Below are 25,484 nucleotides of genomic sequence, written 5' to 3' on the forward strand. Positions count from 1 at the left end.
CCAGAGAGAGAGGGGGAAAGTGAGAAAGTAAGCCACCAGGTCTGGGACTCAAACTGTGGTCGGCTGTGTGGGAGTCTAATACCTTAACCTCCATGCCACCTGCTGACCTGAGATAGAAAATTTTAAAAAGAATAAAATATATATTATGTCACATGGTAATACCAGGCTATGGAAATAAAACACAGAAAGGAGATAAGAGGATCCACGGGAGGTGGCTTGCAATTCTAACTCGGACGGTAAAGGAGAGACTTCCTGAAAAGGTGACTTTTGAGCAAAGACCTGAAAACTTGGTAGCTATCTGGACAGGAGCATTCTAGACAGAGGAAACTGAAAATGCAAAGGCCCTGGGGCAGGAGTGTTTAAAGAAGATCAAGGCCAATGTGACTGGCACTGAGTGAATAATGAGATGAGAGGAGAGAGGTAGTTGGAATATACTGTAGGGTCTTATTGGTCTTTGAGGTGAAATGAACCTTTGCTTTGAGGAAGATGCAAAGCTATTAGAGGGTTCTAAAAAGATGAGCCCTATCTTATTGCTTTGGTTTTAATAGGATTGCTCTGGTTGCTGTGCTGTGCATAGCCTGAAGTGGGAGGCTTAGTCAGAATTAAGGAGCCAAGTCCAGAACTCACTACAGAAAGCCAGATGACTGATGGTGAGCTTGACTCAGAGTGGTGAAAGTTGTGGTGATTCTGGGTATGATCTGAAGGGAGGGGAACAGGTCTCCATGGGGGGCAGGCCATATGAAGCATGAGAACAAGAGAGAAGACAGGGTGATTAGGGGCTTTGAGCTCGAGGAGCTGGATGGATGGAGCTAGCTGAGATGAGTGAGACTTGTGGGGGCAGCAGATCTAGGGGAAATGTCAAGAGTTCAGTGTTGGACAAATTAGGTTCTAGACTCCAGTTGGAAATTCAGATGGAGATGTTGAACAGGCTATTAGATGGATAGGTCTGGAGTTCAGGGAGATAATCATTTTGGAGTTGGGGGAGAGACAGTTGCCTTGGACAATTCTAAAGTTCATACTGATGTACTGTGCAACTCGAAGGGACAGTGGTCCCATTTTTCCTATGGACTAGCAGCCCCTGGAATTATGCAGGATGTTCTGGAATCAGATAGGCAAATAGGGAGAAGGGAGTAGGGCTGAGGTTTTGCCTGCACATTAGTCAGAGTTCTCCAGAGAAACATAACTAACAGAATATATATATATATATATATATATATATTTTAAATCTCTTCATAGGGAGACCAGCAGTTAGCGTAATGGCTATGTCGCTGGACTCCCATGTAGTCGACCGCAGTTTGCGTCCTGAACCCAGCAGCTTAAAACTCACGCCGGGCACATGTGCGTGCGTGCCCAAGATCCCGAGAGGAGAACAAAGGAGAAAGGATTGTGGCGTGATCATCCCCTTCTGGGGGTGATTTCTCGCTTTCTATCTCTCTGTCTCTCTGTCTGTCTGGTGAGCGCATGTGCCCTATAGCAAAAACCTCTCCAAAAAAAAAATCTCTTCATAGGGAACCACGGATGGCATGGTTACATTGCTGGATTCCCACATAGTTGACCACGGTTTAAACCCTGGACCTGGAGACTTAAAACTCATGCTGGGCACGTGTGCGTACATGCCCAAGATCCCAAAGGAGAATGAAGGAGAAGGGACTGCGGAGTGACCATCCCCCTGGGAAGGTGATTTCTTTCAGTCTCTCTGGTGAACACACATACCCTATAGCAAAAATCTCTCTCTCAAAAAAAAAATCTCTTTATAAGTTCTTAAAAATATTTCTTATAAAGAATTAGCTCATGCAATTGTGTAGGATTGTGAGAAGCCTCACAAACTGCTATGTCCAAATTGGAGACCCAGGAAAGACATTGGTATAGTTCTAGTCTGAGACTAAAAGCCAGAGAACCAGAAGAACCAATAGTGTCAGTTCTAGTTTAAGTCCAAAGGCCTGGAACATTGGCAGTATAATTTCCAGTCTGAGGGCTGGAGAAGACCACATGTGCATGATTATTCCTATAATACCAAGAAAAATGAGGGGCCAGCAGGTGGCGTGATGGTTAAGGTGCTGGACACTCCCACATGGCCGACCACAGTTCAAGTCCCAGATCTGGTGGCCTGCTCTCTCACTTTCCCTCTCTCTCTGTCTCTCTCTCTCTCGTCAAATTAAAATAAATGAATGAGGGACTGGCAGGTGGCATGGTTAAGGGCGCTTGTCTCCAACATGACAAACTGTAGTTTGAGTCCCAGATCTGGCAGCTTGCTTTCTCTCTCTCTCTCTCACTCACTCGCTCTGTCCCTCAAATTTAAATAAACAAATAAATAAAAATAATAAAGTTTAATAAAATAATTCTTTAAAAAATAAAATAAAAAGAACAGAGCCTGTCACTAATTCCCTACAACTTGCCCCATTCCTTCACTGGCCATCTGCTCTTGACCCTAATTTGTTTCCCTTTCCTCCTGTGAGTTCCCAAGCAAAAATAAAATAAATAAGTAAATAAAATGAAATGAAATTAATGAACGAATGAATGAGTGGAAAAAAAGAGAAAAAGAGAAGAATGAAGGAGATGGGATTGTGGTATGGCCATCTGCCCTGGGGAGTGATTTCTCACTTCCCCTCTCTATCCATCTTCTGCAAGTGCACGCATCCTATAGAAAGAAAAAAGGAAATGTATATATTTATGGGACAAAAAGGGAGATGGAGGTAAGATATCGATATCAATAGAATTGCTTCTGATACTTCCGGGCCCTAAAATGGAAGTGACAGATTGGCTTTTTTTGATCATATGTGATCAAAACGACATGACTTTTGGGAAAAAAAGGGTCTCCGAAATGATTTCTATCTGGGATTATTCAGCCCTTTCATGAAAAACAGAATTTTAAAAGTTCCTGATCTACCGGTACGAGTGCCTCTGAGTATTCACTGCATCATAAAGTTGCCGACTGTGCTCACGTGACCCTATGGATGAACCTGGCTCCCATCTTGCCTTTCAGCTTTTCCCAAACAGCCTCAGAACAAGCAGGCTCTCACAGGATTTCAGATCTGCTACAGCAAAGAGTTGGAAAACATGTCCTGTGCTGGGAGGCAGATGAGGTTTTTGTGTCTCTTTGATTTTTTTTCTAAACTGGTTAAGCCCATGTGGCATCTGCAGATCTAAGTGAGGGAGAAACAGCACTCTGTTCGCTTTGGCACACACAGTCCAGTGGAGCGGAACACGCACAGGGAAGTGTGCCAGAACCCGGTTGTTGGCAAGCTCCTCCCATCTGCATCCAGTTGAACACATGCCCAACACACACACAAAACAGTGTGTATATTTAGAAAAGAGCACTTTATAATTAGGATATAATTGTTACTTCTGTTGGCATTCTTTTCCGCAAGACTATGGAAACGCTTTGCTAGTATGAGGCCTATCAGAAGCATGGCTGAGGGGGGCACTACATTATGATCACATAAACTATTAATTCAAGTTCTCCACGCACGAATTCCAAACTCGACCTCTCGGGTGATGCTCGATGGCAACAATCACCATTGCCCTGCCATTCCCGTGCGTGATAACCTGCTACAGAAAACACGGCCCACTTTAATGAAGCCCTCCTTTGTTTCCATGGTCTGCTCATCACAGAACTCTGTTGTTAAGCCCTTTAGGACACCAGGGAATATATGTCTGACCATCTGCAGGCATCAGGAAGGTCCAAAATCCCCAGCTGGAGCCACCAGGCATCAGAGCTCAGTGTCTGGACTGAGCACTCATGGTATTTCTGGTTCTCCAAGTACTATACACTTTACGGAAACACACAGGAAAATCAACAGAAACTGGACATGTTGCAGATGGAGCTACAACTGTGCCAATGGTATGGGCATTTCCAAGACTCCTGCACACCCTGACCTAAGAACATCCACACCATGCTCGCCCTGTTATGTGACAGTGCAGGGAAAACAGCACTTAATCTGAGGATGGAAGGGTTGGATGGCTGAGCAGATGGAGGTCGCATGGCCCCACACAAAGCCATCCTTGGGAGCCCTGGCCAGGACAAATCCTACTGTGACGGTCCCTCTGACCCTGGTCCTAAAAATGTTTTTAAATAGCTGAGATGAGATTACAATAAACAATACAGGCATTTGGGGAAAAAAAAAATCTAAGCATCATGAAAGGAGGCAGGGACAGCCTTATTCAAAAGAGGCATGTGTAGGCTGACTGCAAAGCACAGAATCTGGGAGCAGAAAATTCTTTTTATCCAATTGTCTCTCCAAGTCAAGATTTAAAACCAGCTAGAAGGGAAGAGGGTTATAGAATGACTCTGATCTTCCATTTTATACCTCTGCATAATTTTTTAATACTATTGCATTGATATTATTTTTATGACTGCAAATCATTATGAAAGAAAGTGGCCTTTTCTGTCAAGAAGGCTCTTGTTGCATCAATACTGATAGATTAATTATAGATAGATAATTGATAGATACAGATAGATGATGGATAGATGAATGATTGATAGGTGATAGACATAAATAGATAATAGATAATAATTCCAACTGAAATGTGTTCTGCACCTTTTTTGCTATTATAGAATGTTCTAGAACTCCACTGCTAAATACATCTGTAGGATCTCTATGAGCAAAGCAGGCTACAGGCAGCCTTGTAGAAAATGAATATTTTATTATCTGTAAGCCAGGGGAATCATTTCAGAAGAAAGGTTGAAAATTGCAGATTTTTCTGAAAAAGATGTGACCAACAAAAGAGATTTCTTTTTCAAATCTCTCTTCAAAACAAAAATTCCACCTATGTTCCCATATTTAGCAAAACACCATGCCTGAGAATAGTATTCTAAAGCAGAAGCAACCAGGCTCTTCTACAGAAGGCCACCCGCCCTTGTGAGAGGGGGCTACACCCAGAACCATGGCCATCAGTGGTCATGCTACCTTGTTAGGGTTTCTTGTCCTGAGGTCCCCCCACCCCCCGTGTGGTGCACCGCTCCTGTCACCCAGCTGCAGCTCTGAGTACCAGAATTGCAAGGTAGCTGGTTCTCCCTCTACTCTCTGTTACTTACATTCCAGGTGTTCTGGTCACAGTCAGTGGGTAGGACCTCCTGCCTGCCTTCTAGACGTTTCTTGAGTATGGTCCCTGGCCAGCAGCAGAGCACATTGGAAATGCAGTCTCAGACCCTGCCCCAGACCAACCGGATCAGAGCCTGTGTTTTCCCAAGATCCTGGTGATCATGCATACGTTCGAATCTGAGAAGCCAGGGTCTTGCTGCTCAGAAGAGCCTTCTCCCAGGGCTGTCCAAGAGTAATTGAAATCTGTTCTGAAAAATGACAGTCTCCCTATGCTTCTAGCAAGGTGATATTCTGGAAAAAGATAAAAAACTATGAAGACAGCAAAAAGACCCATGGTTGCCAGGGCTTAAGAGGTGGGAAGGGAGGGAAGGGGATATTTAAGGCCTGGAAAATATTCTCTATGATTCTATGAGGGTCTTCAAAAAGTTCATGAAAAATGTGTTATTATGGAAAAAAATGCATAGATTTCAAGATTTTTGCTCCAAAATAAACTTGTACTTTATTTATTAAAAAAAATTATTGTTTATTTATTTATCTATTTATTTGTAGTGATTTTTCTAGCCACCAGGTCTAGGATGTGAACCACGGTAGGTCATGTGGGAATCCAGCACCTTAACCACCATGTCACCTGCTGGCCCCTAAACTTATATTTTAATTCTATTTCTCTATCAACTTTTTGAAGTCCCCTTATATAATAGTGGACTCAGTTCATTATACATTTGTCCAAACCCATAGAATATACAACTCTAGGAGTGAACCTCATTTAACTATGGACTTTCATTAATAAAAACGTATTGATATTGGCTTATCAATGGTAACACATGCACCACACTAACGCGAGATGCCAATGAGAAGGGGAAATAACAGAGTAGGGGTGAGAGGATGCCCGAGAACTCCGTATTTCCTGTTCATTTTCTTGTAAACCTAAAACTGCTCTGAAAAATAAATTCTGTTAATGAAATAGCAAGAACAAACCAGTGGGTGGCTGATAGTCTCATTCACTTTAGGGTGCATAAAACTTTCCCCAAATTGTTCTTGATATCCTTCCTTCTTGCCCAAGGTGAACTATGGTTGCTAGACTGCTCTGCATCAGGACATGATGGAAGCAGCAGGGAAGGCAGCTCTGACCTTGAGGAGACATGCGGGGAGTGTTGGGGGCGGGGGGTGGCCCGGGGGATGCAGCGTCAGGATCTCCGCCAGCTGGTGTGCCCCAGCCAGAGTTAGCATGCATCTTCCGGTGGAATCCACTATGGGACAGCCCCAGGGTTTGGGAGTAGGAAGTTATGAAACTTTATCATGTGAGAATGAGGGGAGACGGTTGCAAATATTTTGTGCTCCAGCAAACCTATGAGGAAATTCCTCAGTTACTAAATCCTGGGGGACCCTGAAAAATGGCACAGATTCTACGATGACATACACATCATACGCTTTTTGTTTATATAGGAATTTAGTTAAACAGCAAATTGTAACTGGCTGTGTGAATAACGAAGGGAAGTGGCTTCACGTTTCAGAAGCCTGCTCCAGCAACAAAAGCACATTGGCTACCAGGGCGACAACTGGACCCCGGAGGGAACCCACGATTTCTCTTCACATCGCAGCTGGATGTGTGTGGAAATCCCGAAGTTAGGAATGGGGGCAGGAAGGGCTCGGGCTGTGGACAGGCCCTGCTCACCATCAAGTCTTTTGACAACACAACCATGTGCAAATACACACACAGACACGTGACGGGAGGCTGGTAAAAATCCTGAACGTGTACACAAGGAGTAGACGGTCTTTGAGACGGGCAAGTGACTCTGTTTCTCCAGAAGTCTCTTCACAAATCCTGTTCTGAAATCGTCTCAGCGAAGACAGCAGTGAGGCTTAGGAGCATCTCGGAGCACAGTCAGCTGGGAACGGGGCTTGTCACACACTCGGCGGGCTGTGCACTTGCTCCTGCGTGTCTCAGATGTTCACTCACGGGGCAGGGTGCTGCTAGCGTGGCCGGAAGTTAATAAGGGAGGTTAGCTTTTCTTCTCTGCTGGCGTCCCAGACTCTGTGTTCTTCGCTGTTGTGGAGTTTGTCTGAAATCTGCTTTTCCCGAGGCCTGGCTTCTTCTGTTTCTGGTTGTTGTTTTGAAGGGATTTCAGCCCCAGCATTTTACAATACTTGTTGCACTGGTGTAGTGCTTTAAACTGATCGATGAAGGTCATGGAACAGTTGCCTTTAAAGCCTTTGTACCTGTGAGTTCAGGGGAAAGGAAACAATTTTTTTTAAAGAGGACATTTCACCAATTAAAAAAGAAAGAATTGAAAGGAAAATTAATAGTACATGGTAGATACATTTATTCCTAAATTTGGCAAGGATGGCCACATGGATAGGGGTTGCAATGTGGTATGTTGGTTGAGGGCACTGGGCTCTCACATGGGTGACTGTGGCTTGAGTTCCAAACCTGGCGGCTTGCTCCCCCCCGTCCCCCCCCATCTCTGGGTGTGAGAGTTCCAGCCATTTCTGATTAATAGGACCAAACACACATCTGCCAAAAGAAACCTGCAATTCTGGCCGATGTGAATTCTGCGGCTAATGTGACCAGGAACTCAGGCTCCCTTCATTTGCTGGTAGAAACTAAAAAGGCCACCACACCTGGAACAAATGGGACTGTGCTCTTTTGAAACTTACTGATCCAAGCTGGGCTTCACGCTCTTACGAATGGGAAAGTTTCTTTCCTCTCTGAAGCAAAAGCATTGCCCGCCTGGCTTGTTCATTACACACCCAGCCTGTCCCTCCTCCTGCCTGCTGGAGAACTGCTCCCCAGCCCCCACCCCCAGAACCCCTTGCTTGTCAGAAATTACATGGCTGCTAAAAGTCAAGCTTCCTCATTGAAGAAAAAGTCAACTGCAACTAGAGTTGAATCTAGCAGGGTAGGGAATATTCTGCTGCTAACCATGTCATTTTTATGTCTCTTTCTTCCTCTGCAGAAGACCCCAAGAAAAGCTGAAGTGTCAGCCTGTCTGTCTTTCCTTCATGCCTGAATCCTCCCTGGTGGGACACGAGACCATCTGGGCCTGTGTCTGTCAGACATGATGGAAGACCTAATCCCACCTTCTCCTGGGGAAGGCTCGGGTGCCTCCCACTCATTCCTAAGCTATTGGATAAATGAGAGTGTTGTGGGCAGGGACAGCTTCCTGCTTAAGCACTTCTGAAGCAAGTCACGAACATCCGTCTCGGGACTGCCTTGAGGATTTTAAACACTCAGACAGCATCTAGTCTCTGCAGAGAAAAATAATGAGCTCGTGCTGTGACCTCCCAGAGAGGTGGCCACTCCTTCCCAGAGCTTTTCCTTGAAGTCAAGTGTCAGTGCTGAGTAACAAGTGAGCCCTTATCTGATGGTTCCTGCCATCAGGCAGCAGAGACTCAAGGTGAGTTTAATATTAACAGTGGTGCATGGGCTCAGTGAGGCCCCAGAGCAAAAGCAGCTTTGCAAGTTCAAAAGACATTTCTTTTCTTTTCTTTCCATTCCTTTCCTTCTTTCTTTCTTTCTTTCTTTTTCTTTCTTTCTTTCTCTCTCTCTCTTTTTTTTTAGAGAGGTTTTTGCTATAGGGCACATGCACTCGCCAGAGAGACAGAAAGTGAGAAATCACCCCCCCAGGGGGGATGGCCACACCATGATCCCCTCTCCTCCATTCTCCTCTGGAGATTTTGGGTACCCGCGCTCACACAGCTGGTGTGAGTTTTAAGCCGCTGGGCCCAGGACTCAAACTGCAGTCAACTATGTGGGAGTCCAGCAGTGTAACCATTACACCATCTGCTGGTCCCAAGGAGAGCTTTCTCTCCCCAGCCCCCTTCAAGCCCTGGCTCAAGTGCTGTCTCTGGAGTTCCCCCTTCCCTGCTCCTCCCCACACTATGAGAAAGAACTTTGCAAACTCTCCCCTACATCTTCTCAAGGACTATATCCACTTCCCAGAATTAGGGGTGTGTGTGGACACCTCTTTACAGAGTGTGACTTCTCCCAGGAGACTGCTTTATGCCCATAATTCCTGTCCAAGGGAGGCTTTTCAATAAATGTTCAAGGAGTAAATGCATGGCTATCAGCCTTGGCCTCCAGGCTTCCTCATCTTGGCCCGGGAGTGTCTCCGCCTCATGTTTCTGAACTTCTCGTTCCCTCTCTGTCACGCGTCGGACTCTCAGCTCGACTCTCAGGCAGTATTGAACTACCATCCCCAGCTTTCCTGCTATCCAGCATCTACGGAACGCGGTGCTTTTCCTTCACTCCCAGTTGCTCTCTGTCTCAGCCAGGATGTCGGGCTTCTGCTCTGACCTATTCTTTCAAACGGGCAGTCATTACTATGGCCATTGCTCTCGTCCAGGAGGAAAAATAGGACAGCGTTCTTTGTGTTCCAAGACCAGTTAACCCCAGATTTATTCCAAGGACGTGGATCCAATTACACGGAGCTTGCATATACCCACATGACGGGAAATTTAGGTTCTCTTACTTTTGACCCACTCGCCCTAAGGATTGGAGGAGACCACAAACCTGCACATTAATGACGTGTCCCCAACATGCTCACCACTGCAGAAACTCACCACTGTTCTTGCTGGATGCATGTGCAGGTTGGGTCGTATCCCCAGAAGCTCAGAATGTGACCTTATCTGGAACCTGTCACTGCAGACATGCCTACCTAAGATGAGGTCATACTGGAGTAAGGTGAGCCCTCAACTCATAATTAATGGCATCTATAGAAGAGGAGAAGGGCTGGCTCAGTGGCGCAGTGGTAACGCACTGCTGAAGTGAAGCTGCATCCATAGGGTAGATCGTGGGTTTGGTTCCTTGGTCAACCTGGATACACCAGCCAGCCACACATGCCTATGATACCACTGGGAAGGCTGGGGAGGGGATTGTGGTGTGACACCCTGCTGAGAATTCCTGTCTGTCTGTCTCTCTCTCTGTTTCTGTCTTTCACTCTCATGAAATAAGTATTTTTTTTTTTTAGTAGAAGAGAGGGCTGGCCAACACCTTAATCTTGGACTTCCAGTCTCCAGAATTGTGAGACAATATATTCCGGTTGTGTTAAGCCTCTAAGTTTGTGGTAATTTGTTACAGCAGCCCTAGGAATCTAATACCATAGAATAAACAGTCATATTTGAGAGCTTTTTCGCACATCTCCATTTTTAGATACCTTAGCTCTGTAGAATTTTACTAGCTGTATCTTTTTATCCTTAATGTCAAATTAGCATAATTTTCTAGCCTTTCACTTTACATTCATCTAGCCACCCTCCCTCATGATCTCAGAAGTGGAATATCGATGTGCAACACCATTTGGTAAAGTCTTTTCTCGAATATTGCCCCTTGGATGGCAGTGGTGTACATAAATTACTGCAGAGCTTATAAAAGTGCTGATTCAGGATCATCTGGGCTGGGGTGGGCTGTGCACTTCTTTAATTTACTAAGTTAATTTATTTATTCCTTGCACGCATGTGCACAAGAGAAATACAGCAGTCTCAACTGGGTTAACACCACCATCTATCCCCAGCTTCAGCCAGCCATACTGGCCAGCTTAGCCATACTAAGGAGGTCTCTGGATACACTCTGGCAAGCTTCCCGCGTGGATCTGACTCAAAGAACATCACGTTTTCGCTGCACCACTGTCTGCCCAAAGGTTCTGCATTGCCAGCAAGCTCTGAGGGAATGCCAATGCCACAGGCCAGGGGCGACACTGAGTAGCAAAGAGCTAAACTACTCCCAAGTGACCCGTGATCTCAAATCATCCCTAGTTGACTTTGCAAATGTTTTATCACACTGAAACATCGCACAGGGAGGATCGCAGAAGCTGTCCATTTCCACAGTCCTGCTCTTGCTCAGCCAAAACTTCCGCAACGCTCGCCGTGTGTTAGAATCTGCGCAAGGCTGATGTCTGTTCCAGGGCTGGCTGGGTGGCTCGGCAGTAACACACTGCTCAAGTAATACTGGATCCATGGGGAAGATCATGGGTTCGGTCCCCCAGTTCACTTGTACAGCCCAGGCACACGTGCCTGGGAAGGCTGGAGGGAATCGTGGGGTAAAACTCTGTTAGGGGTGGCCCACTCTCTCTCATTCTCTGTCTCTGACTCTCTTGGGAGAAATAAATGAACTTAAATGAGCACTGGTAATGGGTGTCACAACCTCTCAGATTCACACAAAAGCTATCAGACACAGCATGGCTAGTGTCTCTCTCTCAGCTTATCTGCTCCTGGCTTCCCCTGCACAATTTATTTCCTCCAAACATACAGGGAGAGAGGGCTGGGGAGAGCGGAGTTGGAGACACTGCCAACTCTGGCCCTGTTGAAGAAACTGAGGTTCCTGGATGGCTTAATAAAGGGCTCATTTAAAGAAAACAGGAGGGGCAAGAAAAACCAGAGAGAAGTCCCCTTCACTCCAGTGTTGGTAACCCTTTTAGATACAAGTCGGAAGCTAGTTAAAACCGCTTTACTTTGCTATCATTTCTGAAGGAAATGTTCACTTATAGGTCATGGCCACAGCAGAAGAGTCAGGTTGTGGGTGAGGAGTGGAGACAGAGCCCTGTAATGTCTGTGCATCAAATCGAGCCAGGCTGGATCGATGCATCCAGAGACAACCGATTTGCACCTGTTGTAAAGGGAGGGGCACCAGGGTGCTCCAGGCTAGAGACATCTGGGTAATTTCTGAAATTTCATCAATACCTTTTATTTCTTCATGCCTATTAATTCATCACCTCATTACTGGGCACCAGCTGCATGCCAGACACTGTTGGAGAATTAATAAGGATTACTAAGCCATGGGGCACCTTTCCGGAAGCTGGTCACCTTGTAGGGATGACGGACACATAAACAGGTGATTCCTGTGGTGTCCTGATAGAGTGCTATGGAAATCTAGAAGATGCGACTCAGGCTGCTCAGTGGATTCGGAGGCTCCACAGAGGAAAGGTGGCCTAGGATTCACCTGGCAGAGGGAACAGCAGAGGTGAAGGCTCAGAGGCTTGTTCTGAGTAAAGGCAGTGTTCTGAGGAGGGATGAGGTCAGAGGGCATCTGTGAAATGACTTCTCAAGCAATTTTTCATCTGCAGGTCAGTGTTTCCCAGAATACGTTCCAAGGAGCAATTGTCCCACAAGATGCCACAAAAAAAATTATGTCTGTGATCTAAATACTGTGACAGATGTTGCCTTACCCCCATAGACTTTCAAAATAAACATCGGGTCTTTAAAGTCCTATGAAATCAGGACCGGTTGGTGGTGTGGTGGTTAAGGGTGCTGAACTCCCACAAGGCTGACCACAGTTTGAGTCCTAGACCTAGCTTCTTGCTTCTCACTCTCTCTCTCTCTCCCTCTCTGGTCAAATTAAAATAAATAAATAAATAAGTAAAGTTAAATAAAATAATTCTTTAAAAACAAACAAAAAAAGTCCCATGAAATCTCACATTGAAGAAATCTTCTGGGACCATCAGGTGGCATGGTGGCTAAGGACACTGGACTCCCATGGCTGACTGTAGTTTCAGTCCCAGATCTGGCAGCTTGCTTTTTCATTCTCTGACTCTCGCTTTTGCTCTCACTATCACTCTGTCCCTCTCTGGTCAAATTTATTAAAATAGATAAAGTTAAATAAAAATCATTCTTTAAAAAAAAAAAATAGAAGGGACCAGCAGTTGGTGTAATGGTTATGTTGTCGGACTCCCATGTAGCCAACCACAGTTCAAGTCCCAGACCCAGTGGCTTAAACTCACACCAGGCGCATGTGCGTGCATGCCCAAGATCCTGAGAGAAGAATGGAGGAGAAGGGACTGCAGCATGGCCATCCTCCCTGGGGAGTGATTTCTCACTTTCTGTCTCTCTGTCTTTCTGGAGATCGCACACACCCTATAGCAAAAACCTCTCCAAGAAAAAGAAACGAAAAGAAAAAAGAAGTCTCCTGGGCCTAGTGGTTAAGATAGCTGAATCTCAGAGCCAACAGGTGGCATGGTGGTTAAGGCACTGGACACTTCCACATGGCCAGTCATGGTTTGAGTCCTGGACCTGGTGGCTTCCTTTCTCACTTTCTCTCTCTCTCTCTCTTTGTGTGTCTCTCTCTGGTCAAATTTAAATGAATGAATAAATTAAATTAAATAACTGAAACAAACATTTTCAAAAAGAACTGAATCTTATGGGGACCAGCAATTAGCGTAATGGCTATGTCGCTGGACTCCCACGTAGTCGACTGCGGTTCGCGTCCCGGACCTGGTAGCTTAAAACACACTGGGCGCGTGTGTGTGCGTGCCCAAGATCCCGAGAGGAGAATGGAGGAGAAGGGATTGTGGCGTGGGCCATCCCCCCTGGGGGGTGATTTCTCGCTTTCTGTCTCTCTGTCTGTCTCTGTCTGTCTGGCAAGCGCACATGCTCTATAGCAAAAACCTCTCAAAAAAGAAAAAAAAAAAAAAAGCTGAATCTTACATGGCTAATCACATGGTTTGAATCTCAGCCCTAATGGCTTGAAAAACGCACCAGGCAAGTATGCGTGCACGTGTGCCCCAAATAATGGCAGCATGGGGAGTGGAGAAGAGGTTGAGCATGGCAAGACCACACTTTTGGGTGCTTCTGTTCTCTTCCTCTGTCTTTCTGTCTCTCTCTAGTGAATCCATATGCCCTCTGGCTCATAAAAAAAAAATAAAAATTAAAAAAAAAAAAGAGAGAAGAAGAAGGAAAGAAAGAACAAAAAGGGGAAAAAGGCAAGAAAGAAATCTACTAAACTATTCAACTTAAGTTTTTTCAAAACTTGTCAGTGGAAATCTTGTTTCACATAATCACTCTAAAAACTGCTTCTGTAACAGTTCCTGAGTTTGGGGTTGGGGTGTTTTGAGATAACCAGATTGTGCTTTCTGTAGAGGCTGACTGCAACGTGACCTTCTTCTCTCTGGACAAGTGGCCTTCAGTAAACACCCTGGGCACCCAGTTCTGGCCACTAATACCCCTCACCATCCTATTGAGGTTCCTCTTGATGGTCTATCCCTGCTTCCCGCCTTGTCCAGGTGACTGTAAGTCAGAGCACAGTCGAGCACCTGCTGGCCTGGCCCCCTCTCCCTTAGAACCAAACCGGGCTCCTTCCTCTGCTGCAGGCCGGCTCTGCTCCAGCCCCTGCCCACTCCCACCCTATCCCCAGTTCCGGGGCTCCTCCCTCAGGCCTCCGCTTAGACAACTGCCTAGTGCTTTCCATGGAAACCAAGCCCTGGCAGTGCTCCCTGACAGCCACCCTGGCTGGAAAACAAACAAACAAACAGAACACTAAAAGCATCCTCCTTTTACAGAAAAATGAGAACAAGGAAGACAGAAACACCCACTGAGGAGTCTGCCCTCTGCTTCTGCGGACAAGGGTCTTCTAGAATCCTGCACGCTTGCCAAAGTCTTATTGCTTCAGAAGGCACCCGTACTCCAGGGGGGGCTCTGTGATATGAACCCCAGGAAGAGAGAGTAGAGAGGGGCCCTGGGGAATGGGGAGAGGCAGTCATCTCCCATGGGCCCTGTCTCCATGAATACACAGAGAAGTCACTCTTCATCTCTGAAATGGAGCTGAGGACTTGGACAGCCAAGGAGGGAATGTTAGAGGGAAGACACTCCCCACCCCCATTAGGTAGTCTGAGGTTTCATCCCTTGTCCAACAACATCCTGGAGCTCTGATTCCCAAAAACTGACCCTCGTTTTATCTGCAGTGGGAGTCCTATAGCCCCAGGACTGTCAGTTAAGCTAAGGGAAAAGCCACCCGTGTTCCCATTAAGAACAGGCTGTGGGGCCAGCAGGTGGTGTAGTAGTTAAGGAGCTGGACCCCCATGTGGTTGACCGCAGTTCAAGTCCCGGATCCAGTGGCTTGAAAATCATGCTGGGCGTCTGTGCGTGCATGCCCAAGATCCCAAAAGGAGAATGAAGGAGAAGGGACTGGGGCATGGCTGTCTGCCCTGGAGGGTGGTTTCTCGCTGTCTCTGTTTCTCTGGTGAGCACACATGCCTTATAGCAAAAATCTCTCAGAAAAAGAAAGAAAAGAAAAAAAGAAAGAACAGGCTGTTAGGGATCTCACCACTGAGAAGGGCCCTGGGAGAGAGTGGGAGCGGGGCCACTCTTCAGGGCATGCCAGGTCAGACAGTGGTGACTGCAGGGCCTTCCTTGCTGACAAGCTCCGAAGTCCTCAGGAGGGCACTTGCTCCCCTGGAACATCACCCCACAGGTGGCCCTCACTCTTCACCTCTCTGTCGGCTGCTTCACACAGCCCCCAAACAGGCGTCTGGTCCTCCTTAGACAGGGAGATGTGTGTGTACGCACAGACACATCCCCTCTTTTTCTAGCGACTTTCTAGACTCTTTTCTGGTCTTCTATCGACAAACGCTGAGTCCGTGGCACGTTTGCGGCACAGCCCTCTCCGGCCCCTGGCACCAGCTCCCACCATTGCATTTGCCTTAGACTTTCCTGAAGGCTCCAGTGACTGTCTCTGGACAGCTCCAGTCTTCGCCCAGTCTGTCTCAGGCTTTCTGCAAGCTCAGCCCTGCTCTGTCTCCCTCCTACTGTTTCCAGGGCTGTCCTGCACGTCCTGCATGGGGGGATCTTAGGCCCACCAGGTGTCTAAGTTGTCTTGCTGTCCAGTGTCTCTGAAGCCAGATGACGAATGACAAGGAGCCTGTCTGAGAGTCTCTCAGGTCCCTGGAGTGAACTGAACAGGAGGATCACTAGGGAGGGGGTTGGGAGTGGGAAACCCCATGGCTCCCAGCTCCAGCACTTCTTTGTTTTTTTTTGGGGGGGTGGGGGAGAGATTTTCACTGTAGGGCGCGTGCTCTCGCCAGACAGACAGAGAGAGACAGAGAGACAGAAAGCGAGAAATCACCCCCCGGGGGCGATGGCCACGCCGCAATCCCTTCTCCATTCTCCTCTCGGGATCTTGGGCACACACACACACGCGCCCGGCGTGAGATTTAAGCCACTGGGTCCGGGACGTGAACCGCGGTTGACTACATGGGAGTCCAGTGACATAGCCATTACGCTAACTGCTGGTCCCCAACTCCAGCACTTCTTCATAACTCTCCCTTGTAAGGCTTCTGGGCTCAAGCCAGGAGACTGCCATTGCTATGGCTGCCCATGGAAAGGCTGTGTCCTGGCTGACCACGGGCCCACAGACCCAGATCATACAGTAAGAGTGATGCTGGCTGCATCGGCCTTGCCAGAACTGCTCCTCACAGGCCCCCAGAATTCCTCGATGGCAAAGACTGGCCATGTAATCAGCCAGCGGGCCAACTAGTGCTAGGGAACGGCTTGATCAGATTGCAGCGGGATGGAGGCCACCCTCCAAGGTGGTGGCATGGCACCGTCTGGGAAGTGATATTCGGGGTATAAAAGTCCCTTTCTCAGGTCCATGAGGTCCGTGAGGCTGGTCCTTGGAAGCCGGCAATGGGAAGTCAGCTGAGATGTTTGATGTTCTAGTGACACAGGCTCTTAAAAGCTGCCAGGAGAGTTTGTCTAAAGTGTTTTTGTTTTTGTTTTTTTTTTGCCTTCCTGGCAGCAAACCAGTGGAGTGAGACCAAAAGAGGGAGATCCAATGACCACAGCGGCTGGCCCTACTGGTGCCCTGTGATGTGATTAGCATCCCTTCACTAGGAAAACCCACTGATGTGGCCTCTGAACTTTGGACCTCCAAACCATGAGCTGAATAAACCTCTACTTTATAAATCACCCCATCTCAAATATTTCTGAGAGTAACACGACAGCAGGACAGGGGTGTTGCTTAAAATTAGACTCCACGTCTCCCCACCTATGGGTTTATTTCAGCCCTTTCTTTCCAGGTACCATGGGGTCTGACTTCGGAAGGGGCTAAGCCTCCCAGGGGGCCATGGCCCCTGCATCTGCCCATGAGCACACGAGGGCTCCGCGGCGGATTTGTCCTGGCATGGAGGGCTGAACCTTTCTCACAGAACTAAGCATGGCTGAACGCAGAAGTCTCTTTGAACCTTGAGCCTTTCTCATGGCTTGGAGGACCAGGGCTGGGCACGCAGACACCAGTAGGGCCCGCCTTCTCAGGGCAGCTGCCTCCCACACCTCTGGCTTAGTTTGCAGCCCTCATTGCCTCATGTTCCCCCTCCCCGGGGAACACGTCTGTCACGCTCTGTCCACGGTCTCTTGGACTTGGTTTCCATGGCAGGGACATGGGCCACGTGCCACACATTCTTGAGTCCTGTTCTTTCCCCAGAAGGTAGAAAGGTGCAGTGTGGCTGCTGGCCACTGAGAAGTCCTTTGTGGCTACTCATAGCAATCTTATTTTGACCCAGTGCTTACTGACGGGGAAGGAATCTGCTCAGCCTACTTCTCTTTGTTTTACTTCAATCTGGTGACAAAACAATGGCTTTTTTTTTGAGACCTCATAGGGCAAAGTGTTGACTCTGGTGCCCTCTGGTGGCTGAATACCAGTCACCAGTCCCTCCCTCGCCCCAGGAACTCTCTGGCTGGAGAGCGGCCCACTGGTTTGCAGGGATGTTTGTGATCCGTGCGGGTCTGTTTCCCTGCAGGTGTGTGTTTAGATTGGTTTTAGGTTTGGTCAGGTTAACATTCCAAAGGTCCAGATATAAAATTAGGCATATTTTTTCCTTGTCACCTTCAAAAAACTCTAAATGACAGTAATTTCTACTTGGAAATACAGAAACTGGTCCAGTTAGTAACTTGGGTCTACCTAGAAAGTGAATTACTGGGTGTCAGGACAATTCCACTCGCCATTCTTTGTAACTTGACATGCTTGCATTCAACGTTGCGGCAAGATCGAGGGTGTTGAGGTGTTGGGGACCTGTTTCCAGACACATGGATATCGCTGGCTCCCAGGAGAATATGACTTAAATCAAACTACCAGGTGAAGTAGAATTAAAATGGTGCATCATGACAATTCCCAATTCCCTTTATGTGATCATAAATAACTATTTAGTGCCAAATGCTATCACCACTTTTGTCTTAATTAAACAAGAGAATAGCACAGGCTGCATTTATTGGGGTGACAGCAGCCGGATACCTGGTCTGGACTGGGACGTGGGGGAGGTTTCTTTAAATGACAACGAGCCCTCCCCACAGCCGAGTGCCATCTGGCAGCAGCCCTGTAAGAGCTCACACCCTCGCCTCCATTGTGGACAGACTGGGGGACTGGGCTCGCTCAGGGTGTTCTCGGAGGTGCCTGACCAGCTCTCATTCATGGGCTCTCTCCGGCAGCGCCCTCCTCCCTCCCTGCCTTCTGCTTCCCTGCTGCCCCCTGGACTTTTCTCCCTGTGTGCTAAGTGCCTCTGAGTCTGGCCCTTTCCAAGCCTGTCACCACTGTCTTGGCTCCATTTTGCAGCTTCGGCTTTCACTGGAGTTAACTGACTCCCATCTCCCATGTGGGAAACCTGCCCCTTCACCTTGAGGGTAGGGGTGCTTGGAGGGCCCTGTGCTCCTTACCTCAGCAGTGAGAACCCACATATGCACTGACTCCTGGTGTGAGAGGCTGCCCCCCCCACCCCACCCAGTCCTGCTCCTCCTCCTCACCTGGGAAGTAAGGAAGAGGGACAGGTCGCTGGTTTTCACTCCAGAGCAGAGGGGCTCCAAGGAGCCTCTGAAGAGGCCTCTCAACCACCCCTTACCCTCTGACTAGAGAACTTCTCCCCTTTATCAGTTTGAAAAAACATGATAAACCAGGCTTCTAAAACACAGTTCTTTTGAAAACAAAAACAGAAACTGTGGCTGAAAAAAGTTTAAAGTTAAAAAAAAAAAGAACGTGATGATCTAATATCCTTTCCAAAGCTTTCAAACACTTTGAATTCCCTTCTCTCCCATCTCCTTCTTGAGGCCGCCCTGGGTGGGGAAACAGTCGGTAGGGGACATTTTACAGAAAGCATTTGGCACTGGGCTCCAGCCTTCGGCTCCTCTAATGGGTCTTGGGCAATTGGCCCAGGTCAGATAAGTCACATCAAAGCTGAGGACAAAACCAAAAGATTGGATTTCTTTTTAAATTAGGAAGAAAATAAATGCACCGTTTCAAGCTCTCAACTGATCTGGGTTCCTGGAAGCTGTTGACATGCTCTTAAACAATGTCTTAAATAATTGTGCCCCGAAATCCATCACAGGTTTTGAAGTTTCTGCTTTGTTTTGGTAGAAAGTTGTTCTAAATCATGAGATGAAATGTACTCTGGGGTCAGGTTGAGGCATGAAGGGGGGAAAGGAAACTAATATTTCTTGAGGTTACATCAAGCTTCAGGGATGAGGTAAAAATTAACTGGGAGAGTCCTCAGGACCAAAATGAGTGTCCCATGCTGTAGGTTAGTGGCTTTGAGAATTAAAGACACATGCCCACAGTCACACAGCTGATGTGATGGGAGGCCAGGATTCAAACCAGGTTTCATTGACACCTGCGTTTTCCACGTCCTGTAGAGAGCCTGAAGTTTATGAAAGAAGACTCCGTTTAAGACATCATCCTGGGGTCCTTGGGACCAGCAGTTAGCGTAATGGCTATGTCGCTGGACTCCCATATAGTCGACCGTGGTTTGAATCCCGGACCCAGTGGCTTAAACTCACACTGGGCACGTGCCTGTGCGTGGCCAAGATCCCGAGAGGAGAATGGAGGAGAAGGGACTGCAACATAGCCACCCCGCCAGAAGGTGATTTCTTGCTTTCTGTCTCTCTGTCTCTCTTTGTTTTTCTGGCACGTGCACACGCCCTATAACAAAAGCCTCTCCAAACAAACAAACAAAAGACATCATCCTGGGGGCCAGAGGCCTTCATAAATAAGGCCCCCTATAATGGGGACACTTGTCCAGGACAGATGCTGAACAGGATAGGAAGCAAGGACATCAGGCATAAAGTGGGACTGTCCTGGGCAACCTGGGATTCAGGGTTGCCTTCCCCTCAGGTGGAGCAGATAAGCTGCTGAGATGCCAAGAAGTGGCTCCCACCAGGAAAAGCAGAAGTGGCAGGGTCTAGATTTAAGCAAGACTCCTTTGAGACTCTGTGCCCCACTATAGCATCACCACTCCTGACAAGCTTTCTTCAAATGCCCAAGGCCATGGCCAAGTTCCCTGAAGCATGTAACAGTCAGCGCTCTGGTTGGCACTGGGAGAGGGGTGTAGAACTAGCTCCAGCATGAAACTTTATTTTCACTGAGCATTTCTTTCAGAAGGAACCACATAGCTCCAGCGTGAAACTTTGGTTTCACTGAGCATTTCTTTCAGAAGGAACCACATCAGGGGAAAATATCCAAATCGCATCTTGGTTCTAAAACCAAATTAGGGGGCCAGCAGATGGCATGGCAGTTAAAGGAACTGGATTCCCACATGGCTGACTGCAGTTCGAGCTCTGGACCTAGTGGCTTGCTTTCTCACTTTCCCTCTCCCTGTCTCTCTCTCTCTCACCCAATTAAATATTAATAATAATAACAAATAAAGATAAATAAAATAATTATTTTAAAAAATTAGAAGTTTCATGCAATCCTGAATACTCCATGAATCAGACCTATTGATCAATAGGTTAAAAGAGTACCCTTTCTGGTGTTTTCAAATCCTTTAAGTTTTGTCTATCTTTCATTAAAGCTGAAAATCAGTATATCTGCTAGAGCAGGGGCCCCCAGCTTTCGGGCCTTGGACCACACAGTAAAGGTCACACAGTAGGAGGTGCGAAGCGATCCTTCATCTGTATTTACAGCCTCTTCCCATCGCTCACGTCACCGCCTGAGCTCCGCCTGTCAGATCAGTACATTAGATTCTCACAGGAGCGCAAACCCTGTTGTGAATGGCACATGTGTGGGATCTAGGTTACATGTTCTCATAAACCATCCCTCCAACCCCTGTCCTTGGAAAAACTGTTTTCCACAAAACTAGTCCCTGATGCCAAAAAGGTTGGGAATTGCTGTGTTAGAACATTGCTAATGCCGTGGTCTGAAATAACCAGAAAATGTGCATAGAGAAGTTGGTCCCAGCCACAGGAGAGAGAGAAATATTAGCCACACCACTGTATTTTCTGTATTTCTGATGTCTTAACATCCAGGGCCTCAGTGACCCTGGAAAGACTGTCCCTTTCAGGGCTAGTGCCTATACAGAGTTAACAACTTACCTTCCAGAGAACTTTTCATGTGCAAACCAACCAATCAGCAGCCTGTACCCCCACTAGCTCCTCTCAGGGCCACTAGCCATCTGCCCTAACTACCTAGGGCAGGTAGCAGACAAGCAGGGATAGCCCCTACTCCCCAGAGTCCATTGAAAACTTTCCCACTAGCCAATCCTAAACCTGCTTACCCTGCCTCTTCCATTTCTTCCTAGGAAAGCCATAATAAAAGTTCTTGGCTCTAGTTTTTTTCCCTTCTCATTTCTTCTGGCTCCTGACTGACTCTGGTATGCTCCTGGGTGGCCTTGTGGCATGAGGCTCCCCCTCCTTGGGAACTATGAGTAACAAGCCTTTTCAATGGCAACTATGGCTGCTCTATAGGCCTTGCTATACTTAAATAATATTAAAACCTTTTCTTTTCTTTCAGTTTTTGCTATCGGGCATGTGCACTTGCCAGACGGAGACAGACAGAGACAGAGAGGAAATTGAGAAATTACTCCCCAGAGAGGATGGCCACGTGGCAATCTCTTCAGTAGCAAAAAAAAATTTAAAAAAGATACCCTGGTAGGGGCCAGACAGTGATGCCCTGAGGTGCTGACCACCCCCCATAGAAGCGTCCCAGGAGGCCTCTTTGTGCACACCAGGCACACGCATGCCCATGGTCCAGGGCTGGCTGCGAAGTGGGGTGGATCGTGGCATCGAGACATGTTGGGGATGCTGTCACTTTGTCTACCTTTCCATTTCTCCCAATCATGGAAGAAATATATAATAAAACTTCAAAAGGGGAGGGGGGAATAAAAGGACCAGCTCTGTGGCCTGGTGGTTAAGGCAGCCAGACCCCACATGGCTGACCATGTGGTTCGAGTCCCAAACCCTGAAACTTGAGAACACACTGAGGGTATATGTATGTGCCCAAAATCTCAAAAGCAGAGAGGAGATTGCAGCATGGCCATTCCCATGGGGGTGCTTTCTCCTCCCCCCCTTCCTTCTGCTCCCTCTCTCTCTTCTTTCTTTGGTGAGTACATGTGTTCTTCAGAAAAAAAATAAAAGATACCCGATAAAATGTTATCACAGCATCATCCAGGCATGCTTCACACTGAGCGAAGCGGTACTCTACACTAAATTGGGGAAAGAAAACCATTATCGACAACAAGTAACTAATCACAGCTCTTCTAAAGCCATTAGTTCTTATAATAACCATCATGAGAGTCTGTGAGCCATGTAAGTACTTTTGGGTGGGAAATACATTTATAGCATACAAACTAAATTAAATGTGTTTAATTCAAAAAAAAATGTATTTTTGATAAGTTTTTAGCAATTCACTGTGTTTAATTGCAAAAAAAAATGTATTTTTGATAAGTTTTTAGTAGTGAAGATATTAAATGTAGAAAATGGACTAGTCATAATTAGAAGCCCGCCTAGTAATGCTGGCATTTTTTTTCCTCATCACACTCCTGCTAGGAATTCATCTTGAAATGTGTTTGTAAGAGTTCTTCTTTGTTTCAAAGTTAGGGAACAAATGTATTTCCCTGTGAGAACAAAGTCCATAAATATTTTATGGAAGTGAGAGAAGGGAATTGAGTTCTTCCCCAGAACATTTGTCAACCACTGTAAGGACAAGAAATCCACTTTGCCCACGTCGGCCCCGTGGTGTTTGCCCGGAAGGTGTCTGTGAGCCAGTGGTAAAGGACGCACTCAGCCCTCAGGGGTTCTCTACTCACCCTTTAGCCAGCGTTGCTATGCCGACATCCGTCAGCTTCATTCCTACACCTGTGGAGAGAGACAAAGATGGCGCTGTGTTATCGGGAAAGACCTGCATCTACTTGTGGGGAAGGGGTAGTCACAACTCCATCATCACTTCTCTTCCTGCATAAACACGAGCTTGTCATCTGCACCCCCCAGGGGCCTCTTTCAGAAACACACACAGCTTAGGGGGTGACACCAGGAAGAGGCCCCCCTGACACAGCAGTTCAGGTGAGTTGAGTTGCATGTGAGCTAACAGCCAAGCCCTCCTAGCTCCAAAATGATGTCTTCTGCTGGCCAGGCCCATAGCACCCCCTGATGGGGGGAGCCAGAACTCCAGGGGTGAGTCTTAGGCCTGCTGCTTTCCCAGGAGTCCCCAGAAATGCTGAGATAGGGGCTGAGGTCAAGCCACTCCCCTCGTTCCTGTCCCCCCACCCCCAATGAAAGAAGGAGTGGGCCTGTGCTGGGCCGTCAAGGTCAACATCAAGGAAGATCAAGGTCAGACTCCAACTCGACCATTTCTGATTTCTATAGTTTCTCATCCAGGACTGAAAATGTTCTAGATCAGCTTCAGACCCAGGAAAATACCTGAAGTAGACTAACCAGAGCGTGGACATGCTGGTATTTGGAATCCATGTCTGACCCTTTAACCCTTATCTTAACCTCACCCCTTAAATCATGGTGGGGGGCAGCTACCTAAGCATCAGCAAAGAGCCAGAGGCATCCCTGCTAAAATCCCAAGCACAGGAAAATCTTTCTGCTCCTGTCTCTTCAGCCCACAAGATTGGGTGAATAGCCAGGGAACCAACACTCACAGTTCTCCATTGTGAGGGATGGCAAACTGCCACCCCTCTGCAGGAGAAACTGCCAGCCTCTCTCACTCTACCCTCGTCTCAGCCCAACCTTAACCTGTTCCAGGTCTAGCAGGAAGAAACAGCATCTACCTGAAGGCCAGAGTGTGGATAGCCTCTAGGCCTTTCCAGAACCTCTGTGCCCAGCCCAGGTGCCAGTTCCATCCCTGTCTCCCTAGGGCAGTGGCTCTGGACACTACCCACCTCAGTGGACCTCTGCCAAGACCTCCCTGTGCAAACTAGAGCTGACCTTTGATCACTGGGCACAGTGTCTACAGGGCACCCAGTGGCGGGGCTGGACCTGTCGATGCCAGGATTGGCTCTTACTCTCTTCTCTCTGCTCCTGGAAATTATCCTATGAAAGACAGGCTGGTATTCCCCACCCCTAGCAGGCAACTCCCTGTGGAGGAGCCTGGCAGCCTAGTAACCAATGTGGAAGGGCCAGCCAGTGGTATGGTGTTTAAGGCAGCTGGATTCCACATGACTGACTGTGTGGTTCGAGTCTCGGACTTGGCAGCTTAGAAAACACCCTGGGCACATGTGTGTGAATACCCAAAATCCTGAGAAAAGAAATTGTGGGGTGGCCACTTTTGGGGAGTGCTTTCCTTCTCTCTCTCTCTCTCTCTCTCTCTTCGGCAAGCACCCATGTCCTATAGCCAAAAATAAAAAGGGGAGGGAGCCAGTGTAGGCTGTGGAAGAAATCCACCCCCCTCCACCTGTGAGTGCAGTTTCTGGAGCCTGGGAAAGGAAAGCTGAAGGGTAATGCTGGAACTCAGCAGTGTCTGCCGGGAGCGTGGCAAAGATGCTGACACATGGCTGTTTGGGCTGGTTAGGTGGGCGGAAGCGAGGAGGCCTGCGTTTGTGCAGTGCACCTGCAAGTTCAGTTAGACACAGTGTGTTGGGGGAGCCTCTTTCACAGTCGGTAACCAATTTCTCTCATTCTTTCAGAGCCACCAACAACTCGTACATATGTAGACATGTTTCACATGGTTTTTTATTAGAGGGGCTATATATATATTTTTGTTGTTGTTGTTGTTGGTTTGGAGAGGTTTTTGCTATAGGGCACATGCGTTCACCAGAAAGACAGAGAGAGACAGAGAGACAGAAAGAGAGAAATCACCCCTCAGGGAGAATGGCTACACTGCAATCCTTTCTCCCATTCTGCTCTCGGGACCTTGGGCATGCATGCACACATGCCTGGCATGAGTTTAAGCCACCTGGTCCGGGACTTGAACCACAATCGACTACATAGGAGTTCAACAACATAGCCATTACACCAACTGCTGGTCCCATTAGAGGGGTTATGCTTTAAAAAGAGTATAGTCCAAATTGCAAAAACCCTCTTTGGACATCTTGTTTCAGGGAAAGTTGTGTTTAAAAATCACAGCTATAAGTTGCATGGCAGTCCAATTTAAAAAAGTAATTTGGTGAAAGATCCTTGCACTTAGTGAATTGCTTTCCTTCTCCAAATTACCAGTTTAGAAAGATAGAACACAATTTTTAAAAGGAAACTTCTAGAGATTAGCAGAGGGCGTAATGGTTACATTGCTGGATTCCCATGTAGTCGACCAAGGTTTGCGTCCTGAACCCGGCGGCATCAAACTCTTGCTGGGCAAGTATGTGTATGCCCAAAATCTCAAGAGCAGAATGGAGAAGGGATTGTGGAGTGGCCATCCTCCCTGGCAGGGAGGGGGCAGTGATTTCTCACTTTCTGTCTCTCTGGCGAGTGCATATGCCCTATAGCAAAAATCTCTCTATAAATAAATAAAAAGGGAAAATCTCTTGCTTTAGTAATTTGCCAGCAATT

At 47.3% G+C, this 25,484-nt stretch overlaps 1 protein-coding gene across 1 annotated transcript in view; it reads right to left on the reverse strand.

Annotated features, from left to right (window-relative positions):
• Positions 1 to 6,456: 6,456 nt before the first annotated feature.
• Positions 6,457 to 25,484, reverse strand: part of ALPK2 (alpha kinase 2) — a 153,312-nt gene continuing 134,284 nt past the window's right edge. Inside the window, exons 12-13 of the mRNA XM_006139928.2 lie at positions 22,805 to 22,853; positions 6,457 to 7,259 (exon numbers count right to left, since the gene is read on the reverse strand). Coding sequence (XP_006139990.1) covers positions 7,043 to 7,259; positions 22,805 to 22,853 — 266 coding nt within the window. The 3' untranslated portion in view covers positions 6,457 to 7,042. The remainder of the gene's footprint in view (positions 7,260 to 22,804; positions 22,854 to 25,484) is intronic.

The sequence above is a fragment of the Tupaia chinensis genome, unplaced genomic scaffold, assembly GCF_000334495.1.
Source record: "Tupaia chinensis unplaced genomic scaffold, TupChi_1.0 Scaffold000012_1, whole genome shotgun sequence".
Classification (NCBI taxonomy): Eukaryota; Metazoa; Chordata; class Mammalia; order Scandentia; family Tupaiidae; genus Tupaia; species Tupaia belangeri.